This window comes from Lathyrus oleraceus, chromosome 3, assembly GCF_024323335.1.
Source record: "Lathyrus oleraceus cultivar Zhongwan6 chromosome 3, CAAS_Psat_ZW6_1.0, whole genome shotgun sequence".
NCBI classification, from domain to species: Eukaryota; Viridiplantae; Streptophyta; class Magnoliopsida; order Fabales; family Fabaceae; genus Lathyrus; species Lathyrus oleraceus.
Genome location: NC_066581.1, coordinates 230,132,194 through 230,153,803, shown reverse-complemented (window position 1 = coordinate 230,153,803; position 21,610 = coordinate 230,132,194). Strand labels below are relative to the sequence as shown.

The 21,610-nt window shown below is 41.5% G+C and overlaps 1 protein-coding gene and 1 long non-coding RNA gene across 5 annotated transcripts; both read left to right on the top strand.

The window, feature by feature from the left end:
• Positions 1 to 466: 466 nt before the first annotated feature.
• LOC127129105 (uncharacterized) lies at positions 467 to 3,823 on the top strand. Of its 4 annotated transcripts, none has more exons than XR_007806167.1 (6): positions 467 to 816; positions 1,594 to 1,772; positions 2,143 to 2,414; positions 2,524 to 2,855; positions 2,981 to 3,448; positions 3,545 to 3,823. It is a non-coding gene; the product is annotated as an uncharacterized LOC127129105 (long non-coding RNA). The 4 variants fall into 4 exon arrangements; XR_007806166.1 differs by having other exon boundaries at positions 2,524 to 3,245; positions 3,317 to 3,448; XR_007806164.1 differs by having other exon boundaries at positions 2,524 to 3,448.
• A 1,578-nt stretch (positions 3,824 to 5,401) lies between these two features.
• Positions 5,402 to 20,174, top strand: LOC127130579 (uncharacterized). The gene is made up of 2 exons (XM_051059560.1): positions 5,402 to 5,792; positions 19,858 to 20,174. Exons 1-2 carry the CDS (start codon positions 5,432 to 5,434, stop codon positions 20,172 to 20,174), a joined length of 678 nt encoding a protein of 225 aa, XP_050915517.1. The 5' UTR covers positions 5,402 to 5,431.
• Positions 20,175 to 21,610: the final 1,436 nt, after the last annotated feature.

Sequence of the window (21,610 nt, the reverse complement as noted above, 5' to 3'; positions counted from 1 at the left end):
AAAAATTAATCTAATTAGTCTAAGGTTATTCTAAAAATTCAATTAAAAAAACAAAAGAAAAATGTAATTAAAAAAGGGTATGAATTGAAACTGGGAGTGTAATCAGAATTGGATTAATGGGCTTCATCCTGAGCCCAAGGCTGTTTTTGGCACAGGGAGTAAAGTTCCAATAAAAAGGCATAAGGAACAAAAACGAGCATGGGCCACATCTGGGCCCGAGGCCACTTCCTTCTTTCTCACAGATGGGGGTGTAGTAGTGAAAGGTAAGTGAATCAATGAAAACATTAATGGGCCTGATGAAGCCCGTTTTCATTTCTTTTAAAAAGAATAGGGGGTGTATCAAGAACGTTTGGTGCATGGAAAGCAAATTCTCATGGGCCCTAACACTAAAGCCCACTTCTCACTTCTGTTGACTTGTCTAAGTCAACAGACCCAAAACAAATTTCAAAACGCACGCTAATTTCTTCTAAGGGATCACCATTCGTCCGCCTTGAAGCACTGCGATGATGTCTGTCGCCGACACCGACAATGGCCTAACCCTAGGAAGTTACCACCAATGGACACCCTAAGATGAGATAAACACGGATATGGGGATAGGATTGGGAGATGGTCTTTGTGGTGGTCGATTCGAGCAGATAAAGGGAAGAACCCTAATTATCTACTAGTTTAATTACATGGCTCATGGTGTGAATCAAACCTTATTACCATGGGGCTTCTACTTCCTATCATAGATACTACACCTTGGCGTGCTCAGAGTAAGAAAAGGACACGAAATGGAAAATGACATACCGGAGAAGATGATCGGAGAATTCGCCGGTAAGTTCCCTGGATCTGGTTCCTTCATCTTCTTCTTCCTTTGTCTTCTTCTTCCTTTCTTTGGCTCAGAACAATGGAAGTGATGAACATTATGGATTAGATCAGGCAAAGTTGGAGCTTCAATGTGAAGCTTCAAATGCTTTTGGAAGAGAATAGAGCTCTGGTGAGGGTGAGGGAATAGGTTGTAGAGAGATTCAATTCGTGCAAATGGCCAAGGGTCCTCAAATGATGATGATAAATCTGATTAAATAGGCATTAGGTTTGGATTGAGATAGCTTTGGAATTAGGATTAGATTCAGGTTAGGAGTTAGTTGGACTCAACTCACTGAGTCAATTATAAAAACTCAGTTAGTTAGAACCGACTTAGTTAGTTAAGTTGGTTAATGTGAATGAATTGAGACTTTTGACTGGCTCTGCAGGTTGTTACTTAAATGGATATGAACTCCAAAGGATTTAGTAATGACTGGTTGAACAGGTTGCACTTAAGTGGTATTGGTCCATTCGTTTAAATGATGATTGGTTGGGCCTGTTATGTCGTGTTAGTGTTGCTGTTATGCATTGCAGTTTGTAATTCACTTTGGATGATACTTAGCCCTTTTCTGTATCGAGTTTTATTAGTCTTTACAATTAGGTTCGATAGGTTAGGATTTATCTTGGTCTATGGTGGATACTTTGCTGTGAATGATTCTAGTTTTGTCAATTTCATGCTTGGTTTCAATGCACCTTGGCCTTGTTAGATTTGTTGATTGGTTTGTATTATGATATGTTCCATTGCAGGTTTGTTGTGTTGCCTCAGCATAGATGTTCAAATGGAGGTGCAGGTTACCACTTTTGGTTGATGCATGATGCTTGACACTTCCAGCTTGGCATTCAGATGGAGGCAAAACAGGGAAACTTGGTTGATTGATCAAGATGGATTGCTTCCCTTATGCTGCAAAAGTTTTGATTTGGGGATGGTGAGTTGAATTGTTATGCTCCTCTTAAGTTTGTGTTCATTGCTAGGTTGTCTTTGATTGTTGTAGATTTTTTTTGGGATGTTGCAGCATTAGGTTGTTGCATGATTGACTTCCAACTTGCCTGCTGCAGATTTGTTGTGGTTTGTTTGATGGTGTTGTTGTACCATCGCTTGTTAGTCTTGTATTCATGTCTGACAATGTCAAGCTGGATTTAGAGTTTGTATGGTGTGCAGAATGGTTTGTAGGACATGGTAGGTTAGCTCATGATATGTTTGGTATTGTAGGTCCATGACTAGTGTGTATGGCTTGATGCATTTGTGACTTGGTCTGAGTGTTTCATGTTAATGTTGCCAAGTTTTGTATGTTGTAGGTGGGATGCTAGGCAGGTATGGCCCATGGCAAGCATGCATTGGCTCATGGTGCAACAGAATTGTGGCTTGGCACCTGGAATATTCTGCTTGAAGGTTTTTGTCAGTTGTATGGTCATGTTGCATTTGCTAGGTTGTTGGACTTGATGATTGTAGGTTGCAATGTTTGTGGTTAGGTTCTGTAGAATTTGGATGTTTTATGAACTTCATGTTGTACTGTAGGTCATATTAGTTGCAGATGGTTTTTACATGGTTGGCAGGCTGCAGGTTCATGGTAAGTGATGATGGCTTGCCATGATGCTTGTTAGTTTACTATGGTATGCCAATGTTTGAATCAATTTTGTATGGCTACTTCTTATGCATTGCATACTTGGGTTTTGCAGGATACATGAATTCTGCACTTGGCATGGTGGTGTTGTATTAATTTAAACTTTTTTATTCCAGTTTAGCTTTAAACACTTGGTAATGGAATTGATTCACTTGGCTTGTATTACATGCTTCTGTTGACCTTGATGTGCAACCCTGGTTTCCTGTGATTCTGCACCAGGTAATTATAGTTTTAACCCTGCATTTCCCTTTTGCTTTGGTTTGCTAATGTCTTCAAAATGGTTGCAACACGATGCTTGTGATGAGTTATTTTAGATGTGCAGTATGTGATGGATCATGTCGTTGCAAGATGCAATTTCAATCCTAGCTTGGACTAATGTATTTGCAGGTTCATAAATTGGTGTTGGTTTGTGGTGAATGGTTGTAGTTTGGAAGCAATTTACTGTGCTCATGATATGTTGTAGTAGGTAGCATTGTAAGCTGCTAACTTGTGTTCTCTGCCACTTGACTCAGATGCTGCAACATGGGTTTTTCTACAGTAGTGGTGCATTGTTCTTGAGATGCTTACTGCTAGATTAATATCATGACATGCCTCAGGTTCAAACTATGTTGAAACCTCCCATTATGCATATGGTGTATGCCTGGCCCTGGTTGCAGTCTGTTGCCATGTTGTGTTTAGCTTTAGTCCTATTAGTGCAGTTATTTGCAATGCCATCTGCAGGTTTGGGTTGGTTGACTTGCAGATAGGTTGTTGTCTGCACTGGTGTAGGTTCAGATGGTATGCATGACTAGCTCAAAATATGTCTTGGCATGCTTCCATGAATGAAAATGGTTGTGCTTTCATAACAGGTTTTGGCTTGGGCATTGGCAACTAACACATGGCTTTACTTCATGGCTTGGCTTTTATGTTGGTCATGATTTGGTTGGTGCAAATTAGGCAAGATAGAAATTAATGGTCAAATCAAACTCCAAAGGTTTAAGGTAAGGCAATGATATGTAGCAGGTTTTGTGTGAGAATGTCATGGCTTCCATTCCTGTTCTGTGCTGAATCTAAATCCAATGCAGTGTTAATTGCAGGTTTATCAAGGCATGTGGATTGGCATAGTAGCAAGGTGAGGATATGGTCATGGTTTCAAGGCAATGTTGCATATCATGAAAAACAAACAAAACATGATGCAAATGATGGCTTTTATTCATGGACACCTTGGTCATGACATTGAAATGGGAGATTAGGATGAAGTAAATAGGATTAGGTTTAGGGGATGTGAGTTAAATTTGTTCAAAGTTGACCAAAAAGTCAATTGTTGACCAAGGTCAACACTTTGGTCAAAGTTGCCAAAATTTATGAAATTTCATGTAATGGACATCTTATTGCTTTGTAATGGAATTTGAAGTCTTTTTTTTGAATGAAATGGATTTTGTATGGAATTGAATCTTCAATATAATGGATTAGAATTGGTTAGGAAATGGTCTTGAATGAATGTGACTTAATCTTGAATGGTCATGATTGAAATGAACTAAGCATATGACTTTGGGTGAACATGAATGACTAGGATAAACCCATGACTAAAGATCCATGAACCCAACACTAGGTATTGAAATGCCATGAAGTAGACTTAGATGGCCTCAACATGAATGAACCAAATACAAGGAATTATGATGGGCAATGGCCAAGCACACAATGGATGATGAATTGGGTGGAACTAGGGTTTGGAGACCATCTAGATGAAGAATCAAGTTGTAAGATACCTTTAAACCAAATCCTCCTTGGTTGGGGTTATTTGAGGCATGTTGAAGCTTTGAATCAATCAAGATGCTTCACAAACAAACCCAAAGCTTCATGACCAAATCTTTAAGCATTAGGGTTAGAGAGCTTTGGGGATTGCCTGGATATTTCTCTATTGAACCCATACCTCCATCATCAAGAGATTAGGGTTTTGGAGGCCCCTGAGCCTTGGTGTAAGTCCAAGTCACACCTTTCAAGTTAATACACAAGCAAACCCTAGCTTCACATGCCAGGCATTTGGAATCCATGGTAATCCATTGAAGGAATGAATGGTGCTTATGCATGAGTTATTAATGTATGCAACTAAACCCTAGCCAACTGGTTGGATGGAGATATGGAAAAAATGGGGAGGCAAATTTAGGGGTACAACAGCTTCCCCTATTTAATCTTCTTGGACCTGAATACAAGAATTACGGAAGCTTTTCAGGTATTCAAGGTAGAAGAGGATTAAATACCTATGTGCCCGAAATTTGCTGGACCAGGTGATTGGGTTTATTACCAGTGTGGAGAAGATGTTTTATACAGTGTGTCATACCCCGATTTTGGTCCTAAATTTTTATGTTTGTTTGGCATGCTTGGCCTAACCTTATTTTGGTTTTATATGAGGATTGGTTTTGATCCAAAGTCATGGTGTTGTGATTATGGATACATCTATGGTCTGGGTCATCTGAACAACCAAGTTTCTTGTGTTTCTAGCCACTTGCCAGTCAAGTTATTGGTTCATGAATACTATGTCAAAACCCTGACCTTATGGTCTCATTTCATGGCCTTGTTCATGTGCATTATCAATCAAGTTATTTTTCAAAAGTCAAGCACTCAAGTCATAAACAAAACAATTTGGAAACCAGCTTCAAACCATTTGTTAATCCATTTCAATCTATTTCATGTCATTGTAAACCATTACACGTGAGTCCATACAAGAAAATACAAAATTTGGCATTTTTGACCAACTGTTGACTTTGGTCAATAGTTGACTTTTTGGTCAACTTTGACCAAAGTCAACCCTAAATTTCATCCTAACCAATAAATCATATGTCCATTTACAAAGAAACTACAAAGAAAATTGATTTTTGACCATTTTGTTGACTTTGGTCAACAGTTGACTTTTTGGTCAACTTTGACCAAAGTTAACCTTCCTATTTTTGACCCCTCATGCTTCCAATTGTTGTAAACAAGACATGGTGCTGAAACGAGGCGGTAAGGTTTGCCACTGTGTATATCCCATAAAGCTAGACATTCTTCTTTTGAATGTCTCTCAGAGTCCTGATTGGGATAAATTTCTTGAAGAATTAGCTACCCAGCTAGGATTGCAAAATAATACCCAGATTGACCTGATAAACTTTTATGTAATCAACTTTTCAACATTGAATATCTCAATGGATATTACTCCACATAAAGGCATCAGTTTCTCTGCCAATGAAGCTTCTAAAATAAACTCTTTACTTTCAATGCATAAGGTGCGCCTAGACCCTGGATTAGTAGGTGGGTACAAACTTCTCAACATAATCTGGTTTGAACCTCCACCTCCAACTCAAGCACCTACTTTAACTGCTTCTCCAAAGAAAGCACCTTTGTATCATTCACCTACGGCTACATCATTGAGTTCTTCAAATAAGGGAGGGCATTCAAATCTATTTTTGTTCTTGGAATTGCTATTGGCATGCTTTTTCATTGCAGTTGTATCTATATTAATATTCTGCTTGTGCACGCTGCTGTCAAAGAAAAAAAAACACCCCCCATTGAAACTGAAAAGCCAAGGACAGAGAATGTTGTTTCAGCTGGGAGTTCTATTCCCTGCACAACCGGAACACGACCATACACCAAGTTAAACCTTCAGAACTATTTTCCAACTTAAGCCTACATGTTTTTTACATTACACCTCAATAAAATAGCATACATGGTAGCTTACCTGGTAGGAGGATTCAACATGGTTCACACAGGTGCACTACGAACAACAACCGGTCATTAAGATTCCTGCACCATCCATGAAGGATCAGTAGCCTGTAAGACCAACTAGCACACTGCCATAAACCTCCAACAGAAACATAGCCATGATGCACCATAATCTAAAACATGAGCTAATGGCTAGGTTTACCTTGATCATAACCACATGGCATTTAATTTCAACCAATCCAATTGGTATTTAAACCTGCAGTCACCAGCACCATTCTCCATTGGGAACATATGTTGCTAACTCAAGCCATCTGCCCTGCGTGTCTTGCCACCCCATGACCGTGCCAACATGTATCAAGCCATCCTGCATCAAACTTGAGCCACAATTCACAATAGGAGACAACAAGGCCATGACTTCGCCCTGAGCCAATCTTGATTCGTGCTGCTACATGCATCAAACAACAACACTAGAAGTCAATGAACCTACCTGCTACAACAAGGCTACAATGCAATCAGCATGCAAACACTGCTATAAAATCTTGGAAATTCAGCAACATTGAGACTTAACTGAACATGTTCACAAGTTAGTAACATCAACATTCTCCCTACCATGCCCATGCATACATCAGGCCAAGAATTGATGGTAATGGCTCATGGAGGTTGCAACCTGGAAATACCTGCAGAAACAATCCAACAGGACCAAACTCAGTCATGACCATCAAGGGATATCGTATATAGACTGGTTGGCATTATGCTAACAAGTTGTATCAAGAAGCATCATGTAGTGGAAACATGCTACCAAGGCTTGATTACCATAATCCTCGTGCTCCATTCCACAATGCACCCACTCTTTCCATCATCACCAAACAACATGACCACCAGATCTGCAATAAAAGAATAGAGACAAGTGATTTGCAAGGCATTGGAAACCTAAACCTGTTGACTAGCTGGAAGCAACAATTAACCAAACTTCTCAACCAAGTCATAACCAACAAGAAACACATCCCCATTCTTCATGGCCTTGTTGCACCAAGCCAAAGGGACAAGCAAGTTGGTCTTGCTGAAAGTCCTGCATCTGTCCAAGCCAAACCACAAGGAATCCTGTAACAAGCAGCGCATGAGAATATTGAGCTAAGTCACAAGAATATTGTGTAAGTTATCCTGCACATTTCCAAACCAAACTATTGATTATTGCAGACTACAAGCACTCCCTATGGGCCTGCTAGAAAGAACCAACCTGTGTTAGGCCAAAAGCATGGTTAATCCAACATTAAATAGGGCTTAGGACCAAGATAAAATGAAAAGCCAGACCAAGGTTGAATACATGGATAAGGTGTGCTGCAGAATTGAGCAACAAAGAGTGTAAGGTACATCAATCTAGTTACACCATGAGGCAAGTTGTGACATGTTACCAACACCATCAATCCAACACCATATACTACACAAAACCATGGAAAACTAGTTAAGGACTAGTGAATGAAGGCTGCAGCTTAGATCCTGTAGCAACAAACCAACATTACCACATGATCCTAACACCAGTTGCTACTCCACATAGCCACCAAATAATAAGCTGTAGCAGCACCACAGGAATGTGCTCATGGAAAGTGCAACCAAATTCCCTGCTCACAGTACACCACATCACCTAGCCAAAGCCTCCAACCTGCCATCAAACAACAAACTGCAGCAAGCAATGCAACCAATACATATCTAGCAAGGCATCAAAACAGCTCATGCCACACATAGAATGCTAAGTCATGAAATCAACCAAAAGCATTGGCCTTAGGCTTGCAAACAAAACCAACTCACCATGAAACTACTAAAATTCAAGGAAAAATCACAAACCATCCTTCAGATGTTGAAATCAAACCAAGCCCTCCATTTTCACTGCAGTAAAAAGGATTAATTAGCCAACAGTAAAATGCAAAAATCAGAAAAATTCCCAATTTGGAATAGAGATGAAATTCAAAGAAGAAAGCGAAGGTTCAGATTACCACTTTCGAACCTAGCACCAAAGAAGTCAAACCAAGTTCTGAGCATCAAAAAAGTGTTTCGCAGGATGCTCTTTTGAACACAAGGGCACCAATTTGAAACCCTAGCTGCAGAAATATAAAAGGGAGAATGAATCAGTGAAGAGGGAGGACCTGGAGGCGAAAACAGAGAAAAATAACCCTAATCCAAAAAGAGGCAAACAACAGAAGAGGAGTTGGAGGCGAAAATCTGAAAGAGAGAAAAACCTAGAACCCCAAAATCGTACCTGGAGGCCAGTTTTCTTCGCATCCATCACCACCACCGCAGTGACGCTCTGTAAGAACCTTTCTTTCCTACTCTTTTTCTTTCTCTTTATGCATGTTGTTTGATTGTTTTTGTGAGAGCTGAGAGTGTTTGAAAGGGGTTTCGTTGAGAGCAAGAGTGAGATTGAGAGAAATGTGATGTTTGGGGTGAGTGAGATTGTGAGTGTTGATGAACGAGTGAAGGAGTGAGTTTGGGAAAGTTGGGTTCGTGAGGTGGGGAAGACGATGGCGATGAAGACGAATTGCTGTTGTTTCCATTTTCTTTCTTTTTTTTTTCCTTTTTTTTAATTCTTTTTTTTTATTTAGTTTAATTTGTTTTAACACAAAAACCAGAAAAATGTTTATATGTTCATAATCCTTTTTTTATTTTATTTTTTTTAGCTCGGTTCGTATATTTAAGGTAGTGTTTCAGTAGCATATAATCTTAAGTGGTCTGGTGAAGAGGAGTGATTTCATGGTCTTGAGTGGGGTGGGTTCAATACCCGGGTTTGTTGCTTTGGTTTTCCAACATTTTTTATCTTTCCTAGCCTTACCATTTAACTAACATATTTCTATCATTTATTCATTTTTTTATTGTTTTACTTTTAATATGATTTATGTGATTATTCATTTTTTTTAGGGTTTATGTGAATTATTACATTTGCGTTTGTTCATTTCATTTGTACAAATTATTTGCCTTTATGTGTGGGTTATGTTACAATCATGATAAATCATCACAATCTCATTGATAAAAAAAAAGAACCATTCAAGACCATTTTTTTAAAAATTAAAGATCATATTTTCTCGATTCAATGTCGAGCCCATTTTCACACCCTTGTAAGTCGATTGCTTTTTAAGCATCGCCATCAACCTCACATAGCTTACTCTTGGGCTTTCTTACAATGAGCCGGTTCCTTTGCACTTACACTCATACATTGCATTATTTATTGTTTGGACCCGATTTAATTATTCCAATACTTTTAATCCCCATTCATAACAAATGTATCCCTCTCCCATGAAATGTGTAATATTCTTTCATTCTTTATTCATCTGTTAATACAAGAAATAAAATGAACATTCGATAACCATTTCAAAGCAAGATCAAAACCTCGATCCAACGTCGAGTAATCATTTTTCAAAACCTAACAGAACCAGCACGTATTCATCCACCCTTTTGTAAGTCGATTGCTTTATGCATCGCCATCAACCTTGTAAGTCGATTGCTTTATGCATCGCCATCAACCTTGTAAGTCGATCGCTTCATGCATCGCCATCTACCTTTATCCCTAACACTTCTCCTTGCTCCATTCGTCGATTCTTGTCCCGATTAGGTAGCACCCATTAGATAGAACCTTTTGTATGGTAACATAGGTAGGATTCCCATATCCTCTTGTATGATAACATAGGTATGATTCCCATATCGTTTTGTATGATAACATAGGTAGGATTCCCATATCCTTTTGTATGATAACGTAGGTAGGATTCCCTTATTCTTTGCATGCTAACATTAGGTAGATATCCCCATTTGTAAATCCTAAACACTTAAGTACACATTGCATGACAACTCTAGGGCAGAGCTTCCCCATTTCTTTTAGACCTTTCCGAGCGTCTCCGATCTTGTGGCATGTAGTCCGTTCTATTGCAAAGAGGTAACTGCCTAAGACTCGATTCAGCGAGCTGCGACACCTACTGCTAGGACGTGAACACATTGCCCACTCTCCTTTGACACAACTGGTGTCCTCCATTTGTAAGTCCATGTTCAGATGGCAATCCCTATGCAGCCGAACTACGGCAACTCTGATTCTCATGTTCAGATGAGATACGTAGGCACAAGATGCGATGTCTTGCCGAGTTTGACTAACAACTAACAACTAATCCTTGTTTGCTTTCGCCCTCGTTGCGATCCTTTCTCTCGCCCTCGTTGCGATCGAGACCTTCCTTTTCTCTTGCCCTAGTTGCAATCGAGACCCTTATTCCCGTAGTTAAGTTGAACTACGTTTTGCTCTGATTCTCATTCCCGATGAGATACGTAGGCATAAGGCGTGATGCCTTAGCGAGCACACTTATCCTTAACCCATAGGTAGCCGAGCTACGAAGACTCTGATTCTCATATTCAAATGAGATACGTATGCAGTGGATGCGACATCCGTGCGAGTCATTTTCTTTGACCCTCTCTTTTAGTAAATAAGTACATTAGATAAACACACACCCTTTAGACAAGAACAACAAGAGTGGATCCCGTAGAGTACTACGGATGCGTAGGGGTGCTAATACCTTCCCTTCGCATAACCGACTCCCGAACCCAAGATTTGGTTGCGAGACCTTGTCTTTTCCTTTCCTTTCTCCAGGTTTACTTCGAGCGTTTCCTTTCCCTCCTTTGGGATAAATAACGCACGGTGGCGACTCTTCTGTCATTTCTTCTTCGCCGGTTGTTTTTTTCGCACACCGTATTTTTCGGGTTGCGACAGCTGGCGACTCTGCTGGGGATCGGTTTCCCTAAGCGAGTCCCTCCTAGCTTTTGTAGATTTCTTGTTTGTTGGGTGTTTATGCTTTTGTACAGTCATTTACTTTCCGCATTTACCTGCTCTATCTTATTGCATTCATGTACATATGTTTGTTGTATCTGTGGGTTGTTTGTTTGTTGGGTTGGGACTGTTCTATGAGAGATAAGCCCTTTACCCAGGCTTGAGTGTACACATAGGTGTTAGAGTGGATAGTCATGAGGCTTGCGTGGCATGTTGCTATGTTAAGTCGTTCATGAGACCCACATTCCAGACGAGGTTTCTGTTGGATATATTTTGTCCTATGGGTGTTCCATAACGACAGATATTCCTTTAGAAATTGTCGACTCTGGTGACCATTTCCCGAGAACTCAGTCGAGGCCTCTCCTCCGAGACGTGATTATGTTAGCTCTGGTGGGCACATTCTCGCTGCTCAATCCGAGGACCCCGAGACTGGGAACTTGCTTTAGGATATCTTGTTGAGGGGAGTCAGCAGAGGTCTTTTATCCCGTAATAATGCCAAACCTTTAGTGGTAAACGTATTATTCTCGACTGAAGGGCTAAAGCTGACAAACTTCTGTTCTTAGAACCTACCATTAAGGGGCGGGCTAAATTCAGGAAACCTTAACCTCTGACCAACCCGGTTTTCTGGAGCAGAAATCTGATCTTATATTATATTCTTCAGTGGGTTTTCTCTTCAGACAGTGCAACCCGACAGATGTTCAAGCAGATACAACGATCCTGATTTCCATGCCACTGCATTGCATTCACATCATTGCATCACATCATTCTGCATTCATATCATTTAACACATGTTTATCTATTTCTAGGGGTTTACATCTTCTTCTTGATTCTAGTCGGGGTTTTCTCCTTACACTGTTTATCAAATGTGAGACCGGAATCAAGGGGGTAGAATACCCTTTGGAATTGATAAACATGTCAGTGCATTTGCATATTCCATAACATGTCACAATGCTGGGGCAGTCTCTTCAACTCTGCATCAGAAGATCAAGTTTCCAGTCAATGGAAGAATTGTCACCGTCTGTGGTGAGGAGGACATACTGGCCTTTGAGTCAGTTCAGATCAAGGATGCAGCTCCAGTGGAAGGGGTTAAAGCAGGAGCCCCTATCTCATCTTTCAAGCAGGCGCAAGCCTTGGTGTATTCAGGTATTGCTCCCGGTTGGGGACGTCTGTTGGAGTTACCAATGAAAGACGACAAGTTCGGGATTGGGTATCAACCAGCGCTGACTTCTACAACTTCAGCACTTCAGACTCGTCAGGGGCCGATTACTTTCTCCAGTGCTGGCGTCATCCAATATGGCCAGATCTCGGCGATCAACGATGAAAATGGAGATAGTGATTGCGACATCGACAACTGGGTGCGTCCGAGGATCCCGGGTGAAGTCATCAACAATTGGTCTTCCGAGGAAATTGTCCAAGTCACTCTTCTAGAGGAGTAATTTTTCTTTGTTTATTCATGCATGTCCAAGTCTTACGTTCCGCCCAGGGCGTAATGACTCATTGTAGGGCTCATCTATGTGAATACCTGCATTGTTTATCATAAATGAAGGACGTCTTTTGCATTCAAATATTTTGTTCACTGTCTTTCTATTTTTGCAGTTTTCAAAATTTCAAAAGAATAAAAATATTTGGCAATGTTTTGTTTAGTTTTCACTCACTGTTCACACTCATAAGCACATACCATCACTCATGCAGATGCACATCACCGGATCCTATTGATAACAGTTCTGCTATGGCTCGCTTCGACTTCGAAAACCCAATCTTCCAAGCTGAAGAAGAGGGTGATGAAGACTGTGAACTCCCTGAAGAACTTGCCAGGCTGTTAAAGCAGGAGGAAAGGGTCATTCAACCGCATCAAGAGTCTACTGAAGTGGTTAATCTTGGCACCGAGGACGTCAAGAAAGAAATCAAGATAGGGTCTGCTTTGGAAGATGATGTAAAGAAGGGGTTGATTGAACTGTTGCAAGAGTATGTTGACGTCTTCGCTTGGTCTTATCAGGATATGCCAGGGCTTGACACAGACATCGTAGTACACCGCTTGCCTCTCAAAGAAGGTTGTCCTCCGGTCAAGCAGAAGCTCAGAAGAACAAGACCAGAGATGGCTGTCAAGATAAAAGAAGAAGTGCAAAAACATTTGGATGCAGGGTTTCTAGCGGTTACCAATTATCCGCCATGGGTCGCAAACATCGTCCCAGTACCTAAGAAGGATGGAAAGCTACGGATGTGTGTCGACTACCGGGATCTGAACAGAGCTAGCCCTAAAGATGATTTCCCATTACCTCACATCGACGTTTTGGTGGATAACATTGCTCAGTTCTCGGTATTTTCCTTCATGGATGGCTTTTCTGGTTATAACCAAATCAAGATGGCGCCAAAAGACATGGAGAAGACAACTTTCATAACCCCATGGGGCACCTTTTGCTACAAGGTGATGCCGTTTGGTCTGAAAAACGCTGGGGCAACCTATCAACGAGCTATGGTGACTCTATTCCATGATATGATTCATCATGAAATCGAGGTTTATGTGGACGATATGATTGCCAAATCTCAGACAGAAGAAGAACATTTGGTGAATCTGCAGAAACTGTTTGAGCGGTTAAGGAAATTCAAGTTGAGGCTTAATCCGAACAAGTGCACTTTCGGGGTGAGATCTGGAAAATTGCTAGGTTTTATTGTTAGCGGAAAAGGGATTGAGGTGGATCCTGACAAGGTAAAAGCGATATAGGAAATGCCTGAGCCGAGGACAGAGAAGCAAGTCCGTGGTTTCTTAGGGAGGTTGAACTACATTGCAAGGTTCATCTCTCACCTAACAGCCACGTGTGAGCCAATTTTCAAATTGTTGAGGAAAGATCAGGCTATCAGGTGGAACGACGATTGTCAAAGGGCTTTTGAAAAGATAAAAGAGTATTTGCAGAATCCTCCTATCCTCATGCCTCCAGTCCCAGGGAGGCCGCTGATTATGTACTTGACAGTACTCGACAATTCCATGGGTTGTGTTCTCGGTCAACACGACGAGACAGGTAGAAAAGAGCATGCCATCTACTACCTGAGTAAAAAATTCACAGACTGCGAGTCGAGATACTCAATGCTTGAGAAGACATGTTGTGCACTTGCATGGGCTGCTAAGCGATTGAGACAATATATGCTGACTCACACAACCTTACTGATCTCCAAGATGGATCCAGTCAAGTACATATTCGAGAAGCCAGCTCTCACCGAAAGGGTTGCTCGTTGGCAAATGATACTGACAGAGTATGATATCCAGTATACATCCCAGAAAGCCATCAAGGGGAGTATTCTGTCAGACTATCTTGCTCAACAACCGATTGAAGACTATGAGCCGATGAAGTTTGATTTTCCAGATGAAGATATCATGTTCCTCAAGATGAAAGACTGTGAAGAGCCAGTTGTTGGGGAGGGACCTGATCCAGATGAAAAGTGGATTTTGACGTTTAATGGGGCCGTCAACGCCAAAGGAAGTGGAATTGGCGCTGTCATTACTACTCCGAAAGGTGCCCACATGCCTTTCACCGCTTGTATGACTTTCGAGTGCACCAATAATGAAGCTGAGTATGAGGCCTGTATCTTGGGTATTGAGCAAGCCATTGATTTGAGAATCAAGACTCTGGACATCTTCGGAGATTCAGCTCTAGTGATCAATCAAGTAAATGGTGATTGGAATACTCTCCAGCCCACTCTGGTCCCCTACAGAGATTACACGAGAAGACTGTTGACTTTATTCACAACAGTAAAGTTGTATCATATACCTCGTGATGAGAACCAGATGGAAGATGCTCTTGCTACTTTATCCTCCATGATCAAGGTGTTTCGGTGGAACCATGTTCCTAGTATCGATGTTATGCGCCTTGATAGGGCCGCGTATGTGTTTGCCGCTGAACTAATGGTTGATGACAAGCCCTGGTATCACGACATCAAGTGCTTTCTGAAGAATCAAGAGTACCCTGCAGGGGCATCCAACAATGACAGAAAGACCTTGAGAAGATTGGCAGGCAGTTTCTTCTTGAACAAAGACGATGTGCTGTATAAGAGGAACTTCGACATGGTTTTGCTTAGATGTGTGGACAGACACGAGGCGGACATGTTAATGCAGGAAGTTCATGAAGGTTCCTTCGGTACTCATGCCGGCGGGCATGCAATGGCTAAGAAATTGTTGAGAGCGGGTTATTACTGGATGACCATGGAATCAGATTGTTTCAAGTATGCTCGGAAGTATCATAAATGCCAGATTTATGCTGATAAGGTGCATGTACCGCCGAATCCTCTGAATGTGATGTCTTTTCCGTGGCTGTTTGCTATGTGGGGCATTGACATGATTGGAAAAATTGAGCCGATTGCTTCCAATGGGCATCGCTTCATCCTTGTTGCCATCGACTATTTCACCAAGTGGGTCGAAGCAGCGTCGTTCGCGAATGTCACCAGACATGTGGTTGCCCGTTTCATTAAGAAGGAAATCATTTGTCGCTATGGGATTCCCGAGAGAATCATTACTGATAATGGTTCCAATCTCAATAACAAAATGATGAAGGAGTTGTGCCAGAACTTCAACATTCAGCATCACAATTCTTCCCCTTATCGTCCTAAGATGAACGGTGCTGTTGAGGCAGCAAATAAGAACATAAAGAAGATTGTGCAGAAGATGGTCGTCACGTACAGAGATTGGCATGAGATGCTACCCTTCGCCTTGCATGGGTACCGCACTTCAGTACGTACATCGACCGGGGCAACCCCTTACTCCCTTGTGTATGGTATGGAAGCAGTCCTACATGTTGAAGTGGAGATTCCTTCTCTAAGAGTCCTGTTGGATGTCAAGTTAGATGAAGCTGAATGGATTCGGACAAGGTTCAACGAGTTGAGTCTTATCGAAGAGAAGCGAATGGCAGCCATTTGTCATGGGCAGTTGTACCAGAGTCGGATGAAGAGAGCCTTTGATCAGAAAGTGCGTCCTCGTTGTTTCCAAGTCGGAGATTTAGTGTTGAAAAGGATCCTTCCTCCTCAGACAGATCACAGGGGCAAGTGGACTCCTAACTATGAGGGACCGTATATCGTCACCAAGGTTTTTGATGGTGAGGCCTTAATGCTGGCAACTATGGATAGTGAAGACTTCACTTCCCCGGTAAACTCAGACGCAGTTAAAAAATACTTCGCATAAAATAGACCCGCTGGACGATAAAAAAAATAGTCCAGGCAAAAATGGGCATCCCGACGAACCAAGAAAAGGAAAGAGGTTTGGGCAAAAATTAGGGATTTAAAAAATTGAAAAGATCGTACACCCGATAAGTTGAAAACCTGAAAAGGCAACTTAGGCAAAAATGGGTATCCCGGTGGATTGAAAACCCGAAAAGGGCGATCCAGGCAAAAGTTAGGGATTAAGTGAATGACTGCGTCCTGAGTTAGTTCTGAATCTCATCTCATGTCGATGACTAGAAACTTTCAAAAGGGGTAGGAAACAGTCCAATCACCTTTTCAGAAGGCTGATCATCTGGAAGATCGTGAAGACGAGCGGGTCATAGCAGAATTGGAACCCGATAGAAATCCATTTCACATTGCCATTAAATTATTTTCTATTTTTATCTTTTTTGCGATTACCTCTTCCTAGGGATTGCTTCCTGATGTAAATGCCTATTCAGAGGCCATTCAATCAATAAAATCATGTTATTCATTACATCTCTGTGTTCATTTTCATTTTACTGTTTTGTTTGCAAAAATGACGTCCGAATTTTTGATAAACATTGCATCATGAAACATAAGAGCTTTACAGGTACATGCTCAATGAACATTTAAAATTGCTGTAAATTGTAAGTACTTTGAATCATCTACACTCGGGGCATTTCCTTAAGATTCCCGGCAGTTTCTCACTACTGTACTCCCCAAGCGGTTGTTTCAAACTATACACTCCCTAGTAAAGTTAACAGTGCCAGACTGTATATCCCCAACGGAGTTAACAGTGTCAGACTGTATATCCCCAACGGAGTTAACAGTGTCAGACTGTATATCCCCAGCGGAGTTGACAGTACCAGACTGTATCTTCCCAGCAGAAGCAACTGCTCCTCAGAGTTCGATGCCAGATCGAGGATTTCAATCCCAGATCGATGATCTCTTTCCTGGAAGCATAACCTCGGTACCGTATCGGTGTTTGCTCCCCCCTACTGAGTCATCTCTCGTAGATTATGGTTGCCAGAACCACTATCGCTTTCCCCAACAACAGGTTTGTAGCGCCGTTCTCTCCCCAGTCAGAGTCTCGGTATTTCGGTATCGCCAGAACACCGCGCGGCCGGTCATTTCCCCACATAGTTCATTATGCTGTGCATCTCCAATAGTAGTGCCGGGGTCCAGAAGATTGTGATCATTTCCACAAAAGGATTCCTTGCTTCAGCTTGGCATTTCCCCCAGCATTGCGCATCCCTGCATGTAGAATCATATTGCATTGCATCCTCCCAAATCGCTTAGCATTTCCATTTTCATGGAGCATTACGCCATCGCAAAATTCAAACATACGCATGTAAGCATAAAACATTCTCGGTATCCCAAGTGATAAGCCAGAAGTTTGTTTCCAGTGCTCAGACTGAAGTTTGTTCATGACTTATTATCCCCAGCATGGGTCGTCGGCCCACGTGCCGCCTCAATTATTATTGTTCCCTATTTCTGCCGATGCTGACAGGCACAAGTTTTTTCCGTTATTCAGACCGAAGTGGCATTCAGGCCAATTTTCCGGTATCCAGACCGAAGTGGCATTCAGGCCAGTTTTTCCGGTATCTAGACCGAAGTGGCTTTCAGGCCAGTTTTTTCCGGTTTTCAGACCGAAGTGGCATTCAGGCCAGTTTTTTCCGGTATTCAGACCGAAGTGGCATTCAGGCCAGTGTTTTCCGGTATTCAGACCGAAGTGGCATTCAGGCCAGTTTTTTCCGGTATTCAGACCGAAGTGGCATTCAGGCCAGTTTTTTCCGATATTCAGATCGAAGAAGTTTCCGACATTCAGGTCGATGCAACTTGTGGCATTCAGGCCAGTTCCCGGTATCCAGACCGAAGTGGCATTCAGGCCAGTTCCCGGTATCCAGACCGAAGTGGCATTCAGGCCAGTTTTTTCCGATATTCAGATCGAAGAAGTTTCCGAAATTCAGGTCGATGCAACTTGTGGCATTCAGACCAGTTCCCGGTATCCAGATCGAAGTGGCATTCAGGCCAGTTTCCGGTATCCAGACCGAAGTGGCATTCAAGCCAGTTTTTTCCGGTATTCAGACCGAAGTGGCATTCAGGCCAGTTTTTTCGGGTATTCAGACCGAAGTGGCATTCAGGCCAGTTTTTTCCGGTATTCAGACCGAAGTGGCATTCAGGCCAGTTTTTTCCGATATTCAGATCGAAGAAGTTTCCGACAATCAGGTCGAAGTACTTGTGGCATTCAGGCCAATTGTTTCCGATATTCAGATCGAAGAAGTTTCCGACATTCAGGTCGATGCAACTTGTGGCATTCAGGCCAGTTTCCGGTATCCAGACCGAAGTGGCATTCAGGCCAGTTTTCCGATTTCCAAATCGAAGTGGTGTTCAGACCCGATTTCCGGTGATCAGACCAACATTGATACTCTCATATTCCGATGCTTAGTGTTCAGACTAATGTGTGGCGTTCAGGCCATGGGTATTCCTGTGTTACCATTTATTTTGGTATCCAGGTCAACTTTCTATTTCGGTACTCAGGCCGATTTTCACCGTACCAGACGGATTCTTCTTTTGAGATTGCTTCTTTGCCGATTCGGACAGGCATGGTTAATTATTTCATAGGGATTCAGGATCAAAATCCGGGTCTTCTTAGTATTTAACCATCTCCCACTATGATCATATGAAGAATATCCTGCTTCATATTCTCTAGTTGAAGACGTTTAAATAGGGGCAGCTGTCATACCCCGATTTTGGTCCTAAATTTTTATGTTTGTTTGGCATGCTTGGCCTAACCTTATTTTGGTTTTATATAAGGATTGGTTTTGATCCAAAGTCATGGTGTTGTGATTGTGGATACATCTATGGTCTGGGTCATCTGAACAACCAAGTTTCTTGTGTTTCTAGCCACTTGCCAGTCAAGTTATTGGTTCATGGATACTATGTCAAAACCCTGACCTTATGGTCTCATTTCATGGCCTTGTTCATGTGCATTATCAGTCAAGTTATTTTTCAAAAGTCAAGCACTCAAGTCATAAACAAAACAATTTGGAAACCAGCTTCAAACCATTTGTTAATCCATTTCAATCTATTTCATGTCATTGTAAACCATTACACGTGAGTCCATACAAGAAAATACAAAATTTGGCATTTTTGACCAACTGTTGACTTTGGTCAACAGTTGACTTTTTGATCAACTTTGACCAAAGTCAACCCTAAATTTCATCCTAACCAATAAATCATATGTCCATTTACAAAGAAACTACAAAGAAAATTGATTTTTGACCATTTTGTTGACTTTGGTCAACAGTTGACTTTTTGGTCAACTTTGACCAAAGTTAACCTTCCTATTTTTGACCCCTCATGCTTCCAATTGTTGTAAACAAGACATGGTGCTGAAACGAGGCGGTAAGGTTTGCCACTGTGTATATCCCATAAAGCTAGACATTCTTCTTTTGAATGTCTCTCAGAGTCCTGATTGGGATAAATTTCTTGAAGAATTAGCTACCCAGCTAGGATTGCAAAATAATACCCAGATTGACCTAATAAACTTTTATGTAATCAACTTTTCAACATTGAATATCTCAATGGATATTACTCCACATAAAGGCATCAGTTTCTCTGCCAATGAAGCTTCTAAAATAAACTTTTTACTTTCAATGCATAAGGTGCGCCTAGACCCTTGATTAGTAGGTGGGTACAAACTTCTCAACATAATCTGGTTTGAACCTCCACCTCTAACTCAAGCACCTACTTTAACTGCTTCGCCAGAGAAAGCACCTTTGTATCATTCACCTACGGCTACATCATTGAGTTCTTCAAATAAGGGAGGGCATTCAAATCTATTTCTTGTTCTTGGAATTGCTATTGGCATGCTTTTTCATTGCAGTTGTATCTATATTAATATTCTGCTTGTGCACGCTGCTGTCAAAGAAAAAAAAACACCCCCCATTGAAATTGAAAAGCCAAGGACAGAGAATGTTGTTTCAGCTGGGAGTTTTGTTCCCTGCACAACCGGAACACGACCATACACCAAGTTAAACCTTCAGAACTATTTTCCAACTTAAGCCTACATGTTTTTTACATTACACCTCAATAAAATAGCATACATGGTAGCTTACCTGGTAGGAGGATTCAACATGGTTCACACAGGTGCACTACGAACAACAATCGGTCATTAAGATTCCTGCAGCATCCATGAAGGATCAGTAGCCTGTAAGACCAACTAGCACACTGCCATAAACCTCCAACAGAAACATAGCCATGATGCACCATAATCTAAAACATGAGCTAATGGCTAGGTTTACCTTGATCATAACCACATGGCATTTAATTTAAACCAATCCAATTGGTATTTAAACCTGCAGTCACCAGCACCATTCTCCATTGGGAACATATGTTGCTAACTCAAGCCATCTGCCTTGCGTGTCTTGCCACCCCATGACTGTGCCAACATGTATCAAGCCATCCTGCATCAAACTTGAGCCACAATTCACAATAGGAGACAACAAGGCCATGACTTCGCCCTGAGCCAATCTTGATTCGTGCTGCTACATGCATCAAACAACAACACTAGAAGTCAATGAACCTACCTGCTACAACAAGGCTACAATGCAATCAGCATGCAAACACTGCTATAAAATCTTGGAAATTCAGCAACATTGAGACTTAACTGAACATGTTCACAAGTTAGTAACATCAACATTCTCCCTACCATGCCCATGCATACATCAGGCCAAGAATTGATGGTAATGGCTCATGGAGGTTGCAACCTGGAAATACCTGCAGAAACAATCCAACAGGACCAAACTCAGCCATGACCATCAAGGGATATCGTATATAGACTGGTTGGCATTATGCTAACAAGTTGTATCAAGAAGCATCATGTAGTGGAAACATGCTACCAAGGCTTGATTACCATAATCCTCGTGCTCCATTCCACAATGCACCCACTCTTTCCATCATCACCAAACAACATGACCACCAGATCTGCAATAAAAGAATAGAGACAAGTGATTTGCAAGGCATTGGAAACCTAAACCTGTTGACTAGCTGGAAGCAACAATTAACCAAACTTCTCAACCAAGTCATAACCAACAAGAAACACATCCCCATTCTTCATGGCCTTGTTGCACCAAGCCAAAGGGACAAGCAAGTTGGTCTTGCTGAAAGTCCTGCATCTGTCCAAGCCAAACCACAAGGAATCCTGTAACAAGCAGCGCATGAGAATATTGAGCTAAGTCACAAGAATATTGTGTAAGTTATCCTGCACATTACCAAACCAAACTATTGATTATTGCAGACTACAAGCACTCCCTATGGGCCTGCTAGAAAGAACCAACCTGTGTTAGGCCAAAAGCATGGTTAATCCAACATTAAATAGGGCTTAGGACCAAGATAAAATGAAAAGCCAGACCAAGGTTGAATACATGGATAAGGTGTGCTGCGGAATTGAGCAACAAAGAGTGTAAGGTACATCAATCTAGTTACACCATGAGGCAAG